Consider the following 22,722-nt stretch of genomic DNA (forward strand, 5'->3'; position numbering starts at 1 on the left):
AAGAAGGATAAAAGATTAAAATAGATTCACCCAATTTATAGTCCTGTTCAAATAACTGTTTCAGCTCTTGAAGAAACAAGGATGTATGGTGAACAACAAGTGACTTATTAATGGCAAAAGAATGTCATTTTTTTTCTAACTGGTAAATTATTCTAATTTGATAGTATTTAAAATGTTTTTATGCTTTAAACACACATAAGCACAATTTTATATAAATAAAAAATATACAGGTATATGTCTGCATATAAATATATACTGGAATTATCATACACAGATTTAAGAGCAGGATTTTTATAATTTTTGATCTCTTTCCACCCTCTTTGAAACAGCCATGTAACTCATATTAAGTGATACCTATCTTTACTCTTCTCCATATACTTCTCCATATGGAATTGATATACTATAGTACATACACAAATGGTAGAAGGGGTTGTTGGTCATTCTTTTTCCTGATTAAAAAAAAAAAAAAAAAAGGACTCAGGGTACCTGGGTGGCTCAGTTGATTAAGCAACTGACTTTTGGTTTCTGCTCAGATTGTGATTTCAGGGATGAGACTAAGCCCCATGTCAGAACCTGCACTCAGCTCAGAGTCAGCTTATATTCTCTACCTCTCCCCCATTGGCCCCTCCTCCACCACATGCATGGGCATGCACGCACACACATAAACACACACACTCTCTCTCTCTCTCAAAAAAAAAAAGTCATATTAAATATTCTTTCTTGTATTGTTTTACTCACTTAGCAATTTATCTTGTGGAAATCCTAAATTAACTGATATTATCCAATTCATCCTATAAATGCCTCCCAAATATTCCATGGTGTAGCTTGTACCATGGTGTAGCTTGTACCATGGTTTATGCAACCATTTCCCTGCCTTTGTACCAATGGGCATTTACTTTGTTTCCAGTCCACCCTTTCCCCTTTCAGAGCCTGTTGCCAGAAACTGCTGCTGTAAACCTTCTACGAATAACCAGATGTGCTAGGATTTTACTCTACTGGCTTAGAGTCTCAGTAGTGAAGTTGCTGTATTGAAGGATGCATACATTCCGTTTTAAATGATGTTGCTAGATTTCTTTCTTTTTAAAGATTTTGTTTATTTTTGAGAGAGAGAGAGAGAGCATGAGAGGGGAGGAGTAGAGGGAGAGGGGGACAGGCAAGCAGACTCCCTGCAGAGTGCAGACCTTGATTTGGCCCAATCCCAGGACCCTGAGATCATGATCTGAGCCCAACCAAGTGAGACGCTTAACTGACTGAGCCACCCAGGTGCTGCACTGGATTTCTTTCCAAAAGGCCACAGTTCATTTTTCCATCAGCAATAAGTATCTTTTTCTTTAGAAAATCATTCATTATTAGATCTTTTCTATTTTTGTCAACCTGAGTTCTCACTGTTGCTCTGTATTTCCCAAATGCTAGTTAGTTAGAGCATCTGGCTATTTGGATTTATATTTTTTGTGAAATGCCTATTTATATAGTCTTTGCCCATGTTTCCTTGAGGTTGTCTTTTTCCTGTTAATTTATAAGAGATTCAAACAGTGCTAGTATTAACTTCTGATCATCTGTTCTCCAATTTTTTCCCCCTAAATGCATTCTTTATATATTAAACTTTGCCTGTGTTTTTTTTTTTTTTTTTTGTCTTTTTCTTTCCCTGTCTTGGCTGAGATTACCCAACCTCTAGGACAGCACTGTCCTATTCAATAGAACTCCTCTGCAATGATGAAAATTTTCTATATCTCTACTGTCCAATATGGTAGTCACTAACCACCTATAACTATTAAGAGTGAGGAACTAAATTTTAATTAACTTAAACTGAAATAGCCACATGTGACTGTGACTACTAAACTGGACAAGTCACTTCTAGAGTTTAGCTACTCCCAGTTCAGTCTATAAACTGGCACAGGCCAAAGAGCACTAGTGACACCTGGGAATGTGCTGTGAACAGTCTTAGGCCTTATACCAAACTACTGTGTCATTTCATTTTAACAAGGTCCCCATGTGATTTGTATTCACATTAAAGTTTGAGAAGGACTGTTAATAATCATTTAAATTAGTAAATTTTTTTGTGCCATGGACTCCACTGGCAATCTAGTGATGCCTATGAACCATTTCTGAAACTAATATTTCTAAAAGCAAAAATTTAATATACAGAATTATGAAAAAAACAAATTATACTGAAATAAAACTATCAAAATATTTTAAAGAGCGATACATGTCCTTCTTTATGAATGCACTAAAGATAAACTCAGCAAGGGGCCAGTAACTACAGTGACCTTGGAAGTAGTGATGGGCACAATTCTAATGTTGACAAGGCAGTCATAGGTAGTGGCAGTCCTACTGTGGTGTTTCCTTACATCTGTTATTGAAGAAAGTGTTAAATATTATTTAGAAGTGAAAGTAATTTTTTTCCCATACCACCTAGAGATATCTTGACCCTAAGAATCTGTGTTATTGTTCAAATAATGGCCTAGATTTTCCTCTAAAAATTTTAATCCAATAGAATTAGTATTTGTGTATGGTATAAAATGTGAGGACAAACTTTTTTTTTTTTTTTTTAAAAACAGAATAATATCCAATTGTGCTAGGACCCTTACAGTAAATAACTATTCTTTTTCACCTGAACTGAACTACCACTATTGTGGTACATAATTAGATCTGGTTTTACATTCTGTTCCATTGATGTTTGTTTCTATGCCAGTATCACATTAGTTGATTTATTAATTTTGAAGTATACAATGGGATCTTGGTTGGACCAGTACCTCAACTTTCCCCACCTCATATCTTTTCTTTATCCCCACATTTTTCTTGGCAATTTTGAGACATTTATTTTTTCAACTTTATTTATCCAATCACAATCCTTGTATACAACTTCTCCTCTTCACCAAAAAACAAAAAACAAAAAAGAAAATTATGGGGAATATAAAATAACTGTATTTGATTAATATATTAATATAGAGAAAATCACTAGTTTTCTTTCTTGTCTCCCTCCTAAAATATGGTGTTTCCAAGTTCAACACTAAGATTTTAGAGTTTTCTTCACAGAAGTCCATTACCTTCCTTATGAATGAAATATTTTTATCCCAAAGTCCATCTACAGCAGATAGTGAGCAGTTATTTCTCTCAGCCTAGAGAAATGCTACTCATTATGTATTTATCTTGTATTCAGGCACAATATCAAATTATTGCATTAATTTTAGCTGCTTTTCAAAATTAGCATAGAAAAAATTTAAAAATCTTTCAAATTTTTATATGGACAGTTTTTTTCTCAGTGTATCTGCTAAGACCCTCCAAGACCATGCTGGGTAAAAATGAGTGACCCAGTCCGTGTCTGGTTACTTATTTTAACAGAAAAAGGTTTTATTTTTTTCCCATTTAGGATAATTTTGGTTAATATTATACTTGTATATATTTAAATGTCTTTAATAGGAAGAGTTGCCAAATATTATTTTATCATCTTTTATCATCTACTGATACAAACATACAGTTTCTCTCCTTTAACTTGCTGATATAACAGATTATTTTCTCTATTCTAGAATATGCTTTAATCATAACGTATTCTTTTGCTACAATGCTACAATTCATTTTTGAACATTTTGGCTAGAATTTTTGCATATGTAGTAATAAGTAAAACTGACCCATAGAATTTCTTTTGTTTTGGTTTTGCACTATCTTTTTCACAGCTTTCCATCTTTTTCAATAGTTTGGTGCAGTTTAATTAACTGTAATCAGCTCTCCTTGTGGAAATCAGCTATGAACTCATCTGGGTAATCCGTCTGTGAACCTAATAACTTCATCAGTAGTACATCTTTATTCACTTTATAATACCCCTATGGTTATTACTCTATTCAGGTTCTTCACTTCTCTAAAATTTACTCATCTACACTTTGTCAGGACATTTCATTTTTCTTTCAGTTTTCAAGCTTGTTACCACAGAGCTATATTTCCTTAAGATCTAATTATTCCATACTCATTTTTATTGTTTCTTTTCCTGCTTTCTTAAAATAATTACTACATGTCTTGATTTTTTAGTAAAGCCATTTTTAAGACCATACATTTTCCTCTGGCACAGCTTTAAATGTCTCAAGGATTTTGGTATAAAATATTCTTATGTTCATTGCTTTCTTGTTTATTTTTGTCTCTCTTTGATCTAAAAGATGTATTTCTTAATTTCACAGTAAGTTTATTTCCCTCAACTTTAAATTATCTCTAGATCTACTAAATTATAACAAAAAAGTAACTATAAAATCTGTACTTAAAAATTTATTATGGAGCATCTGGTTGGCTCAGTTGGTGAAGTAATCAGAGTCTTGATTTCTGCTTAAGTTATGATCTCAGCGTCATGAGATCAAGCCCACATCAGGCTTTGCGCGGAGTATGGAGCCTACTTAAGAGTCTCTCTCTCCCTCTCCCTCTACCCATCCTACGTAACTTGCATGCCACCCACAAAAATAAATAAGTAAATAAATAAATAAAATAAATTACTATTTTACTAAGTGGTCAAGTTTATACATGATTGTTTTGGAAACTTCCCACTGACATGTAAAAATATTCTCTGGTTAAAGAACGTTAAACTTTGTATATGGAAACTAAATCAAAATTATTTACTGAGTTAATTCTTCCAGTATTTACTTTCTTTATCTATTAAATCCATCCAGTTCTGAAGGAATTAGATTATAAACTTCCCCAGGATCATTATAATTTCATTAAGTTCTTCTTGTTTTTCTAAAATTATTTCTTTACAACTACCATTGTTTGATGTGCAAAAGTTGGTGACTGTATCTGGAAATAAGCTAAGGTAAGGTCTCTCATGCGTGATATGATGATACACCATCTTGGCCACTGGGTTCAAAATTGTATTTCAAATACATGAAGCTCAAATACTAGAATCTTAGGATGCTTATTAAAACTGAGTTTCTTAGTTCTGTCTTGGACCAAAATAACCTATGGAAGTATCCATAAATCTAAATTTTAAGAAGTGCTTATATACTTTAAATTTAATATAAAGAGACAAAATTATTGTTTACTAATGAATTTGTGAGATATTCTAGGATAATTATAACTGATAAATATCATCATAAACATGTACTTTTAAGAGGAACTTAAAACTCACCAGTTAAGTAGGATAAAAAAGAAATTTCAGAAAATAATTAACATCCCTGAGTAAAAACCTGAGTAACAAATATGTGTCATACCTCATTTTCGTACAGCTAAAATCAACCGAATTACTCACACATGAATACCTAAAATGAGCCTCAAGGTAATCTTGCAGAATTTTTCTCAACAAAAGTAACTAAGTTTCTAAACAAGGAAGTTATCTTAAACAAAACACTCTTCTTGCTTCCTAGTTACCAAAGTTCTCATAAGAAAAAAATATTTCACCATTTCCTCATGAAACTTTATAGCTTCATTAAGGGCAAACTCACTAATGCCCTCATAGTACTGTTAACATTTTTTTCTTTTGAAATTAAAGAAACATATTGAAATAATTCTATAATAGCAAAACAGCTCACACAGTTTAGCTATATACATTAGACCAAAATTCTGACCTGCTATGAAGAGATTTCATAAATAGAATGTAAAAGTACAGTACATATGAAAACACTAAGTACTGTACACAAGTTTATACATATAATACAGCTGAAAATATGCTAAAATTAGACTAATTATTTATACTTATAAACAAACTAAACTTGGAGAAGATAAGGCCTATTTTCTAATGTTAGTATCTCAATATTGTTTATAAATTTAATTGCAGATGTGAAAAAAAATTATGAAAAAAGGTCTCAGAAATCCACTTCCTGGCATATCAGGAAGAGTGACTTCTTTTTTAAAGATAGAAAATCTCTTTCTACTAAATTTCTAAAGTAGTTTTCACATCATATCTGCCTGAATAGATTATATAAACAAAAACAGAGTTAACTGCATATTTATGGGGCTTTAACATCTCTGAATATTTTTGTTAGGTATAATTATGAAATCAGTGTAATAATTGAGATATCCTTGATCTGAAGAATACAGGTTATGCCAAGAAAGTTTGTTTTTAAAATTCTTTCTTTCAGTTACAAATATGAATTTTATTAGTTAAAATAGTATTTGATTGGTTTTAGGCAGTGGATATGAAGTAAGGAATATAAATGAAAATAAGGTAACAATGTAACACTTTGGCCTTCAGGTCAAAAATGGCAAGACTTTGAGCAGAGGAAAACTGGTTAAAGACATAGATGGATATATGCTGCCACCGTGTGGTGAAAAAAATTAAGATCATTTTCGAAAAAACTAACCCAATCCAGGAAAAGTCTTAGTTAAGTACAAAACGTCTTCTGAGCTATCAGTCTCAATTCAGAGACATAACAAGTATCTTAGTTTCTCTTAAAAGAAAACCACAGTGGGGTTGTCATTATTGCAGTCATTTTGAAGCTATATTTGTTGGCTGCTGTTTTCTTTTTTAAGTTTCCATTAATTCACTACTTGTTCTATGACATAATACTTTCTTGCATTTGTCTCAAGTTTATATTCTTGCAACTCAATCCTCATCTGTATTGTCATTTTATAAATTTCAGTCACATTTTTTCCTAACTGTTGGTGACTTTATCAGGAATTCAATAATTACTAATAAATAAAAAGTACAAACAACCAAAGTAACAGTGTTCAAAACTGCACATTTTGTTAAAGGCCCAGCAATATGTTTTATTCTGCTTTTAATATTTTTCTTAATATTTTAATAGTGCCTGACACATCATCATCCATGTCAGTACACAGACAAATATGGTGAAAAAAAGAGTCTCCCATGGAGCTACTTCTTTTTTTAAGGAGTAAGGGGATCTCGAAGTCAAATATTCTACATTCACAAACTAGATTTTCTCTTTCCTCACTTATGCTTAAAACAAAATTGTAAGGTGGTTCTGCTTCTGGTAATGGCTCTGTTAAGTACAGAGAACAACCATAAGTTCTGGACAAAATTTAAAACAACTACTTCTTCAAGTAGTACAGGAGAGTGACCCAAGTCAGGCAGATTCTGGAGGGGGAGCCCGTTTGCACAAAGAAGGAGGGAATAGCACTGGATTAGTCTCCTGATCTTACTTCTTTTTGTTTGTTTTGTTTTTATGGCTTTTAGCTTGAGGGTAGGCCTACTCTATGCCAAGTTGGATGTATAAACATGTAACAGAAAATCCTTCGCCTTTTTAGCTTGAAGAACCAGAAGACACAGATTGGGCCAACCTAATGTAAGAAGAGAATTCCAGACAAGTAGAGAAGGTAACCTTGACTTCCATGGATAATCTCTGCCAATCTCTGGCTGACCTCTAAACAACACACATGTTAGGAGAGACCCAAGAAGCCATATACTAATGCCAAAAATACTGAACTGAAATTTGCAATGCTGCCCAAGAAAAAGAGTATGCACTTTGAGTACAACCAAGTTAATTTCCTGCTAAAGCAAAAACAATGGAACTGTCTAGGGGAACATAAAATCATGTTAGAATCTAAGTTTACTCTATGTTTTAAATAAACAATTTAAAATTACTTGACATCTTAAGAAGCAGGAAAATGTGACCCATTTTTAAAAGACAACTAACAGAGGGACACCTGGGTGGCTCAATCAATTAAGCATCTGCCTTCAGCTCAGGTCACCATCCCAGGGTCCTGGGACTGAGTCCCATGTTGGGGAGTCTGCTTCTCCCTCTGCCTGCTGCTCTCCTTGCTTCTGTTCTATCTCTGACAAATAAATAAATAAAATCTTCAAAAAAATTAAAAAATAAATAAAAGGCAACTAACAGAGATCAACTTTGAGATGACCCAGATTTTGGAATTAGCAACAATGCTTCAAATGAAGCAGCAATTTAACTATTCTCAATGGTGTAAAGGAAAATATCCTCACAATGAATACACAAATAGCAGAGAAATAAAAACTATAATAAACTGAAGGGAAATCTAGAAGTGAAAAATTCCACTTTCATTTTTAAAAATTTATTTATTTGAGAAAAAGAGCACATGTACACACACAAGTTGGGGGGAGCGGCAGAGGGAGAAGAAGTGAGAATCCCAAGCAGACTTTCCACCCCGCCCAACTCGGGGCTCAATCCCACGACCCTGAGATTATGACCTGAGCCGAAATCACGAGTCTGACACTTAAATGACTGAGCCACCCAGGCACCCTGAAAAATTTCACTTTTAAGCATTTACTAAAGAGAAAGAAAACAAGCCCACACAAAAACCCATGTTAAATTTTTGCAGCACCTTTGTTTATAATGTCTCCAAAATGGAAATAACTCAAATGCCCACCAACTGGTTGATGAATATATCCATACAATAGAATATTATTCAGCAATAAAAAGAAACAAACCATTGATACATGGAAAAAAATGGTCTGGCAATTTCTCATAAAACTTAAGTATGACTGGTGACTGGATGGATAGATATGTGATTAGAACAAGTATAATAAAATGTTAATGGTAAAATTAGGTCATTGATATACTGGTGTTCATTGTAAAATTCTTTGAAGTTATCTTTGCTTGAAAATTTTTATAATGAACTAGAAATACACTCTTTAGGGCTGGTGACCAATTCTGAATGTGCTAATTTGGGAAATATAAGCTAGGAGGTTATAGAAAACACATAGGTTATAATTAGTCTTTTTATTTTTTGGGATCATCCTCCGATTTGCCTTATTAGTTTTGTATTCGTCTTCCCCCCCCCCCCTTTTTTTTTTAGTTTTGTATTCTACTACTAAGAAAAATTTCACTATCTCCAAACTCAAGGTTCTCCTCTAGGCTTCCTTTCTAATATAACGTGTTTTTTGTTTTGTTTTGTTTAAGGAGTAAGTTTTTATTGTTGTTGTTGTTGTTTTTAAGATTTTATTTATTTATTTTAGAGAGAGAGAATCAAGCAGACTCCATGCTGAGCACAGAGTCCAACACGGGGCCTGACCCCACAACCCTGAGATTATGGCCTGAACTGAAATCAACAGTCTGACACCCAACAGGCTGAACCACTGAGGTGCCCCTCTAATATGTTTTAAAAGGTTAAGTACTGAGGGGCACCTGGATGGCAGAGTTGGTTAACCGTTCTTCAACTCTTGGTTTTGGCTCAGTCATGATCCCAGTGTCATGAGATCAAACCCCATGCCAGAGTCTGTGCTCAGTGAGGGAGTCTGCTTGGGATTCTTTTCCCTTCCGTCTCCCTCTCTCTCAGCCCAGCCCTCCCTTGGGTGCATGCTTTCTCTCTCTCTAAAATAAACAAATAAAATCTTAAAATCTTAAGTACTGAATAAGATTGGACTTAATAGTTATCTCTGGACAATACTTCTTTTTTCATTTTTCAGAAAGTTTCTTTTATTCCTACTTTCTGGCTTTCATCTTTCAAACACTGAAGAGAAAGCAATTCCCCCAAGAGCTCATGATAATAATTCTTAAGAAGTCTGTCAAAATTTTTAAAACTGGAGCATCTAGGTGGCTCAGTGGGTTAAGCCTCTGCCTTTGGCTCAGGTCATGATCTCAGGGTGCTGGGATCTAGCCCCACATGGGAGGCTCGACAGGGAGCCTGCTTACCCCTCTCTCTCTGCCTACTTGTGATCTCTGTCAAATAAATTTTAAAAATCTTAAAAAAATTGTTTTAAACTAAAATTTGGAAGTCTGCGAATGGCTTTTTAGAAGTCTACATATTCCATTTCCTATTTCCTCCTTATACACATTTGCAGTTATCACCCAAGTGAAATATTATAATACACAATTTGTTCATTTATATTCATTTATAAAATTGTTGTTTCGACCATCTCCTATAGGTTTATACTTGCATAAATATTCAGTATCCTAATCTTCATGCATTCCAAAAGCTCAGTAAGAAGAGCAGTGTGGTTGATCAGTTCGTAGTTATCAAGGTCCTTAGTTTCTAAGGACAGGTAGACAATTTACCATCTCTCAAGCAATTAAATGTACTCTAACTTCTCTATTTGGATAACAAGAGAATACATTTGCTGCACTGTGAAATACATCCTTGAGGTCTTTTTAAAATTCTTGGGTGAATACTGCCTAGTAAGGTTTTTTTTTTTTTTTCACATTTTATTCCTCTTCAAAATTGCACAGCACTGTGTATAAGACCCATTTACCTCCCTTAAAAATCCAACTTTAAATATATAAAGACTAAGATGTTTGCTGATTACTATATGAAGATATCATTCAAATAGTATAAAAATTCTGAATTATGACTTATTGAGTATCAGTAACTTCATAGTGATTGCAGCCATTAATACCATGACCTTGTCCCAAGGCTTACTGTGGCACTGTATCGTATGCTTATTGAATGAAATAACAGTGCCTTTCTTTGTCAAATTTAGGACAGTTTAGAACCAATGGGCATATTTCATTGGATGCGTTTTCAACCTGTCCACTAAAAACCAAAATATTTATTCCCCTTAGGAAGGAATCCAAGTTTTCTCTCACAATAGTCCAAAAGAATATTTATATTTTTGAACGGATTTAAATTAAGGACACCATTAGAAAAGTTAAAAAAAAAAATCGCCCACTCCATTTGTATGTGATGGGCATTTTTGAGTTTCTCATTGCCTGCTTTTGGCCACCAACAACCCACCTTCTAATTCAATAAATTTTTGATCAACTTCTTTTTTATAAACCTTCCTTTAACAATCATAATTTTCTCTCTCTTCCTTATACATGTTTATAATCATGTTCTTCAGCTGTTTTTTAAATTGAGTTCTGCCTTTTGGTAAAAAGATCATATAAACCACTCAAACCATTGAGAGATAAATGATCGCACTTACAGATAAAATAATTATTATTTTAAAAGCCATTTTGTGCGATATGAAGATAAAGTTCTTTAAAACTCACCAGGAGTAATTAAACCAACAAACACCTCTGTGTTCTAATACTTATTCTCAAATATATAATTACAGAAGCCTAGATTATGGGCTATGCCCCAAACACAGATGGCTCTTTTTATCATATGGAGCACACTGAAGCGGTAAGCCTTAAACACAAGTACATCTGGTGTCCAATAGCACTGCTTATGCTGCTGGTTAGCAATTAGATGAATGTCTTTCTAATGTTCTTGACAATGAAAAACTTTCTGTGGTTTACAATGTAATTTTATGTATATTAGTTGTGATTTCTCTCACCTTAAAAACAAAACAAACCCTGGGGCAGCTTGGGTGGCTCAGTGGGTTAAGCGGCTGCCTTGGGCTCAGGTCACGATCCCAGGGTCCTGGGATGGAGCCCCGCATCGCGTCAGGCTCCCTCTCAGTGGGAAGTCTGCTTCTCCCTCTCCCTTTGTGTGCTCACTCCCTCTTTCTCTTCCTCTCAAATAAATAAATAAATCTTTAAAACAAAACGAAAACTCTTTCCCTTCACCCTGCTTTCCCTGTCATCTTCAGCCCTAGCCCTTCGTTTCCCTATTCAATCAAAATCCCAGAGAAAGAGCTGCCTAGAATTGTTTCCAATTCCTTTTCTTCCATTTACTCTTAAACACACTCTTGTAATCAAACTTTTGATCTCACCAACTCCAACAAAACTACTCCTGACAAGGTTATCAATGACTCTGTTAAATATGTGATTTCTCAGACTTCATCTTACTATACCTGTTGATAGCATTTGAAATGACTTTGGACTCTCTTTCTTGACAGTTTTCTCCTTTGGCTTCTGGGACATTGAAATTCTCTTGGTTTTCTTATCTCGGTGATAAATCCCCCTCCCTCATCCCACTGGTTTAATACTGAAGTGCTCTGGAGCTCAGGCTTTGGCCCTCTTCTCTGTATTCACTCTCTTCTGGTAATCTCATCCTGGTTTTAAATACTATCTTTATGTTAACAACTTCCAAATATATAGCTTCCAAAGTTCAGACTTGTATATCCAAGTATTTCCAAATGTAAATCCAATAGATTTCTAAAACTCAGTGTGGCTAAAATTTGAACTCTCTTTTAACCCTAAATCTGCCTCATCCACAACCTACCCATTTCAACTGAATGCAAATCCATCCTTCTAGTTATTCAGTCCCAAAACCTTGGAGTTAATTTGACTCTTATCTTTCTTTCATGTTCTCCATCCAGTTCAGGAATCCCAATATTCATCCATCCATCCAATGATTTTATTTATTTATTTATTTAAAGATTTTCATTTATTTACTTGACAGAGAGAGAGAGCACGCGCATGAACACCAGAGAGGGAATACAAGCAGAGGAAGAGGAAGAAGCAGGCTCTCCACTGAGCAGGCTTGATCTTAGTGGATCACAGGACCTTGGGATCATGACCTGAGCTGAAGGTAGATGCTTAACAACTGAACCACCCAGGCACCCCTCCTGTCATTCTTTTTTTTTTTTTAAATCTTATTTATTTATTTGACAGAGATCACAAGTAGGCAGAGAGGCAGACAGTGAGAGAGGAGGAAGCAGGCTCTCAGCAGAGCAGAGAGCCCGATGTGGGGCTCAATCCCAGAACCCTGGGATCATGACCTGAGCCCAAGGCAGAGGCTTAACCCACTGAGCCACCCAGGCGCCCCCTTTCTGTCATTCTTACGAAGGCAAAGTTTGGCATCAGGAAGAGCATATGAATTTAGGATGAGCACCAACAGGGAATCATCAAAAGCCCTGATTTTTAAAAATTGTATATATTTGACATATAACATTGTGTATATTTAAGATGTACAATGTGCTAACTTGACATATTTGTATTATAATATGACTGCTTTTGCAGCTATAATTAGCACCTATACCACATTACATAATTACCCATTCCTTTAAGTCTTTGGGGTAACTACATTTTTGTCTCTTAGTAAGCCTGATAATGTAGTACAGTATTGTTTATATTTATTATACTGTGAGATCTCTATGACTTATTTACTACTCATTGTAAGTTTGTACCCTTAAACAACATCAGTCTTGTCCTCTCACTCCCCTCCCCTGGTCTTACAGGATTTTTTTCTCCATTAGTGCCCATGGTTCTCGGTCATGTGCTTCAAAGAATAAAGAGGTAGGCCAGACAGACTGGTAGGAAGGAGAGAAAGGTTTTTTGAGCTAAGTGATAATACAAAGCTCCCGAGGAGGGAGGGGACCCTAGAAGGTTGCCTCCAATGGTTCTACTTTTAAAATACATCCAGGATCCAACCAGTTCATAGCCCATACACTTCTATCACCCTGATACAAAGCACTATCAGCTCTCACCTAGATTACTACAAGACGCGTAACAAGTCCCTCTGCTTCCATCTTTATAGCTCTATAGCCTATTCTCAGCAAAAAAAAAAAAAAAAAAAAAAGAAAAGAAAAGAAAAAAACATATTCTGAGACATTAACAAAGTTCTTTAATACTCTTTAAGGGTCTACTATGTACCAGCCAGAATGATCCTTCTACAATATGTCAGATCATGTCACATCACTTCCCTAAATCCTGCAATACTTCCTTTCACTTAGGGTTAAAAATCAAAGTCCTTACAGTGACTTCAAAAACCCTTTACCTCTCTGATCTTACCTAACTGTTCTCTCACTTCAGTCGTTCCAGTCATATTGGCTTCCTCGTTGCTCCACAAACATCACTCCACAAAGAGGGAACCCGCTTAACCTTTGCACGACCGTTCCTCTGCCTGGGACTTCTTCCTTGAAAACTTCATTGTCTCCCTCAGCTCCAAGTCTTTCTAAACTTCTAACCTCCTCAGTGAGGCCTACTGGCTGACCCTATACAATTCTGAATATGATTTCTTCCCTGCTCTCCATGCAGCACTGATATTTTCTCTTTTATCCTTTGCAGTTATCAACTTCTTCCTCTATGATACACTTATCTATAACGCTTACTATTTGTTTCCCCGTACTCTTTTTTTAAAAGATTTATTTATTCTAGAGAGAGAGAGAAAGAGTGCTCGTCCACGAGTGTAGGGAAGAGGCAGAGGGAGAGACAATTTTCAAGCAGACTCCCCACTGAGTGTGGAGCCCATGAGATCCTGAGATCATGGCCTAAGCTGAAATCCTGAATTGGACACTTAAAACTGAGCTACCCAGGTGCCCCTCCCTGTACTCTTTTCAAAAACAGAATCTCCAAGAGGTCAGGAATCATTGTTTTGTTTGCTGTAGTATCCCAAGTTACCTAGAACAATGCCTGCCACATAACAGATGTACAACAAATATTTACTCCATGAATTTCATTCTAATAATGACTGTATTAGGAGGGTGTTATATATTCTCATCCTATTTTGTAGATGGAGGAGTTGGGGCAGAGAAAGTAAGGAAGACTAGGGGCTGAGTGGGTAAAGAATAAGTTTTCCATCCAATATCATCATGCCACTGTCAAATGCACAGATAAAACTTGATGACAGGTGAATTTTCCAAATATCAGAGCAGTAATAATAAACCATTTAAAAAAAATCCCCCCGACAAAAATCCTCATAGTACACAGTTAAGCAAAATTTCTTTTACTATTAAATATTATACTTATTGTTCACTATATCCTTATAAGGAAGTCTTTTAATTTAAAAATATTCCTCAGTGTTGGGCAAGCTGACCTGAATTAGCCCTTGACAGACCAGAGGAATCAAACTTTACAGGAGACTTTAATATAAAAGTAATTCTATTCTGTCTATATCATATTCTCTGAATTTCTAAGACCTATTATTACGTAGACAACACACTGCTTAATTTCTTAATTTCTTTTTTCCTGATTGTGGTTCAATTCTCTGTTTATTAATAAATTATGGAAAGGTTTAAGACAGAGAATTGTATTTTCAGCTGAGAGGTGATAAACCTTTAAGAAACAAACTTGCACATGGGAAAGGTTCAGTGATGGTTAATTTTGTTTTGTTTTTAAATATTTATTTATTTAGGAGTACCCAGGTAGCTCAGTGAGTTAAGCCTCTGCCTTTGGCTCTGGTCATGATCTCCGGGTCCTGGGATTGAGCCGGCCTCGGGCTCTCTGCTTGGCGTGCAGCCTGCTTCCCCCTCTCTCTCTGCTTGCTGCTCTGCCTACCTGTGATCCCCCTCTGTCAAATAAATAAATACAATCTTTAAAAAAATAAAAAGATTTATTTATTTGAGAGAGACAGAGCACATGCAGGTGAGCTGGGGGAGGGGCAGGTAAGAGGAGAGGAAGAGAAGCAGAATCTCTGCAGAGCAAGGAGCCCAAGGCGGAGATCAATCTCATGACCCTGACATCATGACCTGAGGCAAAATCAAGAGTCAGACGCTTACCCAAAATTGAGAAACCCAGGTGCCCCTGTGCTGGTTAACTTCATATGTCAACTAGCTATATTGGTCAAATACTATTTTACTTTATTTTTATTTTGGTTGAGAACTATTTAGATCTTTCTGCAAAGGTATTTTTTAGATGAGATTAACACCTTTTAAAGAAGACTTTATTTATTTGAGAGAGAGAGAGCACACAAGCAGTGGGGAGAGGGAGAAGCAGTCGCCCTACTGGGCAGGGAGCCCACTGTGGGACTCAATCCCAGGACCCTGGGATCATGACCTGAGCAGAAGGCAGATTCTTAACCAACTGAGCCATCCAGTTAATTCAGAGATTAACACTAAATTAAAAAAAGTCAGGGGGGAGGCAAACCTTAAGAGACAGAAAATTATTAATGACAGAAACTAAAGTGGAGGGGTGATGGGTGGGGAAGGGGCATTAAGGAGAGCATATGTGATGAGCACAGGGTATAAGCCTTACATGTAAGGTAATGAATCATTAAATTCTACTCCTGAAACCAATATTGCACTGTTATGTTAACTAGAAATAAAAACTCGAAACAAAAAAACAAATAACATTTAAATCAATAGACTTTGAGTAAAGTCAATTACCCTCCATATTGTGAGGGTCACATCTAATCAGCTGAAAGCCATACTAAACCAAAGACTGACCTCGTCCGAGCAAGAATTCTGTCAGCAGACTGTCTTTGTACTTCAACTACAACTCTCCCCTGAATCTCCAGCCTTCCAGCCTATCCCATCAGATTTTGGACTCATCAAGCCTCCACAATCTTGTGAGCCAACTCCTTAAAACAGATCTCTCTCTCTCTCCAGATATCCTATTGGTTCTGTTTCTCTGAAGAATCCTAGTACAGGTTTACAAACAAAGCTGCTTCTTTGTTCAAGAGTAATTAGTTAAAAAAAAAAGTTATTAGTCACTAAAAACACTCAGGAACCCAGTGAGTCAAACCAGTGTTACCTATCTATGTTTTCTTATCAATAAAATACTAAAAATGTTATGAGCAAGGCTGAAACAACAAAAATCTGGAATACAATGTCATTACTGACCCTTCAGAGTTGAGAGATTTGCTCTACTGCACAGTAAAACTATATCACATACTAATGATAATTCTAGAATTACAAAAGTTTTTTTCTCTTTGGCCCCAGGAATCCTTTGTTTAAGAGAAACCAGTCTTAGAATTCCCAATTATTAAAGTCATTAAAAAAGAGGTAGTTTGATATAAACAAGGTTAGGAAACTTTTCCAGTCCTCCTCCTAAAAAATAAGAAATCCTTGAGGGAAGCTAAGGTACCATGAGATGCTACAGAACCAAGTCTGAAAACTCATTTAATTGCCTTGTCCTCAATAAACCCAATGAACACGTCACCACGACTACCACCATCCTGGGCACTTTGCAGAAACAGAGAGTAAATGATTTGGCCAAGGCTATAAAATTAGCTACTAGTTACACTGAGGCCTTCTAAGTTTGTCCCTTACATTTTTTTGCAAATTTTATAAAAATTAAAAGTTATCTTTCTAAAATATGCAAAACACTTTACCTGCACAATGTGGCAGGTTAGCAGAAGAAATAAAAACCCACAACAGAACTTTGTAGAAGGGTTCATATCGGCACATCTGCCTCTTTGGCATCACTCCTGGTGATTTCATCACTCCTATGAGGAGAGGAAGGAAGATGAGCCTTCATTTGCTTTTAATATTGGCTCTACATTAATGACCTAAATAGATTTTGTCCAGCACTAACAGAGTAGCAAATTAGGGCATCGAAATGTAAATTAAATTATAATTATTTATTTTTGGAAATTAGATCTTCGGTAAAAGCTGCCCTTGCAATATGACATAACAGTATTTACATGCAACTTTGCTACAAATGACATTTTTACTTTGAAACAGAAACATGAGCAATTCAATAAAATGAATAGACAAGCAGAATTAGTTCCTCTATTTGACAGAGCAGGAAACATTAAATGACTTGTTCAATATCACACAGAAAAATGAGTGTCAAGACATCATCTAAGGTTCTGAGCCTAATCTATGGGAGTTTGAACTCTAGAAGGGCAGACACTCCCTCCCCCTCTCCCTCCCTCACTGCTGCCAGCACAGGGCACGGCACCATGCACATCACTGAGGCTGATGCTTACTTACATCAGTACTCATGCTTCAAACAAACATTAGGAAAACTAATGTACTTAATGAAGAGGCAAAATGGCAAATGGACAGTAGCTCCCCGTTCATATCACAAACAAGGCTAATCTGTAATGAAGAACCAAGAATGAAGGAGTTACAACAAAATGCTCAACCATGGGTTAGAGGACAATATCACAGATCTACCCTGTCAATCTTTAAGATGACTATTTCCAATTTAACCTTCACACTGCCTGAATAATAGTGTAGTCAGCATCCCCCAGTCCCATTTTGTTATCACTGACTTTTATATTCCTGCTCACAAATCTTGAGGAACTCCCTAGAATAAAACATGGAGCTTCTTCCCACCAGTGATCAAAATCATACAAACCTCTGTTAGTTGTTTCAAGTGGCCTTTGTTTTCACTTAATTCCTCTGATAGTTCATGCTTTTTCACTTGCAGTTCAGAGATTTCCTTTCTTAATGGATTCACTAGTTCATAGAACCTCATCTTTAAAAACAAAAATCAAATTAATAAGCAGTTTTAGAATCCCAAGTTGCAATTAAAGTTTACTAATTTACAGTACCTTCAATTATGAGTAATAAAAATATTAAGGAAACAAAAGGAAAGCATTAAGTTTTACATTATATGCCTGTATAATCAAGTTTGGTTTGTAATTAACTGACCCTGACTACTAATACTTTATTAAGGCTTAATGTTCATTAAGTTTGCTCAAAGCCCAGATTATCTATACTTCACCCTTGACACAGTCTCTTTCTTCCCATCTATACTCCATTTACTACTTACTTCCCGTCTTCCACCACTGCCCATTCCATCCTAGCTTCTTGTTACTTCCTGAACACATTAAGTGCTTGAGTTTTGCTTGTATTTCCTCTGACAGAAGAATTCTTCCCACATACAAATGAATGGCTCATGTTTTCACTACCTTTAGGTCTCTGATCAAATGTCACCCTATCAGTAAAGGCCTAATTCCTCTGATTAGAAATAGCACCCCCACCTGAAGGCAGTTCCTAGTTTCACTCCCACAGGATTTTCTCCATAGGATTTATGACATTCTACATTTACTTTTAATTTATTGTCTGTCTTGCTCCACTTGAATGTAAGCTCACGAAGGCCAGAATTTTTGCCTGGTTTGTACCCTGCTCTATCTCTTTTGCTGAAACATATGATAAGCCTACATCCTGGGCTCCTGCTGAAGCCCTGTGGCTATCATTGCTGTATAAGGGATAATCAGAAGGGATCTTTCATATCACTACTTCCATTCAGTTCAGATCTCTCCTTCTCACTCATAATTCTCTCAGAGGAATCTGTCTGTCCTAATCTAGTAAAGTGTTCCATCTGACAAATTCCTATAAAATTAAGAAGCCATGAACAAATTAGGAGAGGGTAATTATGTCTATTTATTATAAAGGTATGCAGTCTGCAATTCCTTAATACATTGCTGAGCAGCAAAAGTACCACATCTGGTAAGAGGTAGTCCTCAATACAATGAATTTGTATATGACTGACTAGTTAGGATAATACCGTCTGTAAAAACAAAAGGTAACAAAAAACCTTAACAAACCAGAGAACTGTGTAACTGTAATTTGTAGGCTACTTGGTACCTACTATGGATAAAGTCACAACGACAGCATGTGAGACATCTCATTTGTCTTGAACAATGCACTTTAGACAGAAACAAATATATTTGAGCTATTTGAGGTACTATTATTATTATCAATCCTTTTACATATGAAAAAGTTCAAGCCTTTAAGGGTGAAATGACATCAATATATCACAAATCAGCAGTTTTCATGTGAGATCCTCTGAGGGAATTCATAAGATTAAAACTATTTTCCTAATAACTAAGAATTTTTTTTTTGTCTGTCTTGCTCTCCTTCTCTTATGCTGTTCAGTGGTATTTGCCAGTGGCTATCTGATATGTGATGAGATCATCGCCTTTAAGGCTAATGGAATGAGTGCTTATATATTCTTGTGTTTTAAAAATGTCTCAGTGCTAATTTTTTTTTTAAGATTTTTAATTTATTTATTTGACAGAGATCACAAGTAGACAGAGAGGCAGGCAGAGAGAGAGAGGGAAAAGCAGGCTCCCTGCTGAGCAAAGAGCCCAATGCAGAGCTTGATCCCAGGACCCTGGGATCATGACCTGAGCTGAAGGCAGAGGCTTTAACCCACTGAGCCACCCAGGCGCCCCTCAGTGTTAATTTCTAATACGGTAAATACTAACAGATATAGCCCAAATATACTTTTCTTCTGTTTAGAAGCTCCTTGGGTTCCTCAGTAATTTTGTGAATGTAAAGGGATGCTGACATCAAAAAATTTGAGACTAAGGCCATAGATAACTCCTATGTGTAGCTGTATAACCAACACGTGACAGATCCTGAAGTAGACCACAAAGATCTCCTTCATTAACTCCTTTTCCATCACACCAACTCCTCTCTCCTCTACTATCCCCACCCCTCGGCAACCACTTATCTGTTATCTCTACAATTTAATTTTGAAAACAATGTAAACTATCAGTTTATGATAAAATGATTCATTTCTATGGACTATGTAGCCCTATTTATTGCTTGACTTTGGAGATCAAAGGTCAAGACCCTTTAAAATTTGGTGATCTGAATACCATTCACCATTTCCAGATCAGGGCCAGAAAATAACAAAATAATTTATTAACTGGGTACTTTGAAGATTATGGCTATTACATAATTAACAAATCTAATTTGAAAATACACACAGCTTTTTAAATGATGCAACACACTTACAGATACATATTCGGGAATAGAAAGCTGGTCTTCAGGAAAATCTTTTAGTTTCACATATTGCTCTTCTGTCAATTCAAGGTCACGCAAGTTTCGGCGAATATGTCCCGCCTTCTCTCTTAGCTGAGTATTTGTCTCTTCTAGTTGCTTCTGTCTCAATAAAATAGTTTCCATTTCTTGTTTCATTAGTTCTTGATATTTTCTACATTAGGAAAGAATTTATGACAAACTTAAAAACATCTTTGAGATTTATTTTCTCAAAATTACCTTTTATATTAACATAAAAACATGAAATAAGCAACTCTCTAGTGTTTTTGGCTCCAGGTAAATGCTTATTTATGTAAGCAGTTAAAAACAAAATGATTCTATACTCATTACTAAATGTGCAACCACATAAATTGTTAAATAGAAAATTGATATTCTTAAAGAGTAATTTTTCCAAAATTCAAATTATAAAATCATACATTTCCCCTCTTAAGATTTAAATTTTATACATCTATCTTGGACCCTACTCATCGAAATAACTTTCATTTCTTTCTATCCAGATACTTTAAGGTATACTGCTTGAAGACGGCAACACTGAACCACTGTAAAAAGTATTCATTCAACCAATGAGGTGATGAAAGGAGTAATCTGTACATAATCATTCTTAACGAATACATGTAGCAGACATTGCTATCATTAGTTGCCTATTTGAAGATTTTGAGCAGGAAGGGACAACTGATTCTCTCCCCTTCCTACTGTATCACATCCATCAACATATGAACATGTTACTTTTTCTACCTTAAAAAAAAAAAAAATTGACCCTATTTCACTGCCCCCTCCCTGCTCCTCCACACAGCAAAACTTCTCAAAAGTTGTCTAGACTCACCATCTGATGCCCTTCCTCTTAAACCCATGCCAATTAGGTTTTTATCTTTCTACTGAAATCTCAAGATGGCCAATGACATCCAGATTGCTAATGATCAATTCTCAGTTCTTTTCATCCTTGACCTTATGATTATTTAACACAACTGATCTCTCCCTTTACACACTTTCTTCACCGGACTTCCAAGTCATTATACTCTTGTCATTCTTCTCCCATTTTTCCAGTGGTGTTTTCTCAGTCTCCTTTTCTGATTTGTCTTAATATTAGTACTTGGCTCTCTTTTCTCTCTGTATTTACTACCTTGGCCAAGTCATCCAGTCATATGACTTAAATATATACTCTCTGTATATAATGCCTATATAATGCCTGTATATAATGCCCCCCGGACTTGTATCTCTAGACCAAACTCTTCCAACACCTACATGCAGATATCTAATATGACAACTTGAACTGAACGTGTCCGAAACTGAACTCTTGCTCTTCACTCACAAACCTTTCCCCCTGTGGTTTCCTTATCTTAGTTGACAGCAATTCCACCCTTCCATTTATTTGAACCAAAAATGTTGCCACAATCCTTGATTCCTTTCTCTCTCTCTCTTTTTTAAAGATTTTATTTATTTATTTGACAGAGAGAGACATCACAAATAGGCAGAGAGGCAGGCAGAGAGAGAGGGGGAAGCAGGCTCCTCGCCGAGCAGAGAGCCTGATGCAGGGCTCGATCCCAGGACCCTGAGATCATGACCTGAGCCGAAGGCAGAGGCTTTAACCCACTGAGCCACCCAGGCACCCCTTTTTTCCTCTTGAACCCCACATATAAGACATCAGCGCAACCTTCATATTATATTAAAAATCCAACAACCACTTTTTACTAACATCGATATCAAGGGTATTATTGCAATATCATCTCAACTGCCTTCTCAGCATCATTTAATCTGAAAACTGCCTTAAGAATTACAGTAGAAGCCCTACCACTGAATGCACTGGTTCCCAAAGTATTGTCCCCAGACCACTGGCATCAGCATCACCTGAGAACTGGTAGAAACACAGATTTTTTGGGATCACCCCAAATCAGAATATCAGAGGGTGGGACCCAACAATCCTTTTTAACAAGACCTCCACGTGGTTCTGATACATACTAAAGTTTCAGAACTGACGGTCTAATGTTATAGTTCTTGGTCAATGGTTAGATAATTTTTTTAAGTATCAGTTAAATAGTGAAATCTTACAAAGAGAAAAGATAAGCACTTCACACATTTACTTCTAATTAGCACACAGAAAGAAGCAATCACTTGTCAGATTTTCTACACAGGGTTCAGATTTTTTAAATACAAAGGTATGCTTTCTTTTTGTGTAAATCATTGTTCCTGGCTGCCAAATTCAATTTATTTACTTAAAAAAGACACTTGGGAAGAAATCTGAGAGGATGCTTTTCTATGGATTTGTTTGTTTTTTTGTTCCCAACTTTCAAATCTGTCTTGCTTTAACTTAATTTGATGGGTTTATTTTTTTTAGTCACTCACTTTTATTACATTGTTTCAAAGAATTCCTTATAGATTTCATAGAAGGAGCACATCTTTTTTTTCACTCATATTTCTTTGTTTACATAGTTCAGTAAGGATGACTATCATAGGCACATTTGACAGTAAACAAAATGAAGTCTCTGTAAATAATCAACTGAGCTGGGAGAAAGAATGCAAGCAAAATAGAAGATAATTTAAACATGCAGAGTTAAAACGGGCCATGAGATTTAGTGTGCTTTACAAAGGAA

The 22,722-nt window shown here is 35.8% G+C and overlaps 1 protein-coding gene across 5 annotated transcripts in view; it reads right to left on the minus strand.

Moving 5' to 3' along the window:
* PIBF1 (progesterone immunomodulatory binding factor 1) overlaps positions 1-22,722 on the minus strand; it is a 196,630-nt gene that overhangs the window by 165,429 nt on the left and 8,479 nt on the right. For all 5 annotated transcript variants that reach the window (XR_006606963.1, XM_045080635.1, XM_004775066.3 and 2 more), the window contains exons 4-5: positions 20,090-20,288; positions 17,697-17,816 (exon numbers count right to left, since the gene is read on the minus strand). Coding sequence is in view for 4 of the 5 variants with exons in the window: in XM_045080635.1 (XP_044936570.1) it covers positions 17,697-17,816; positions 20,090-20,288 (319 nt within the window). In the remaining variant the exon portion in view is untranslated. The remainder of the gene's footprint in view (positions 1-17,696; positions 17,817-20,089; positions 20,289-22,722) is intronic.

Source organism: Mustela putorius, unplaced genomic scaffold (assembly GCF_011764305.1).
Source record: "Mustela putorius furo isolate JIRA1106 unplaced genomic scaffold, ASM1176430v1.1 tig00000480_pilon_pilon_pilon, whole genome shotgun sequence".
Classification (NCBI taxonomy): Eukaryota; Metazoa; Chordata; class Mammalia; order Carnivora; family Mustelidae; genus Mustela; species Mustela putorius.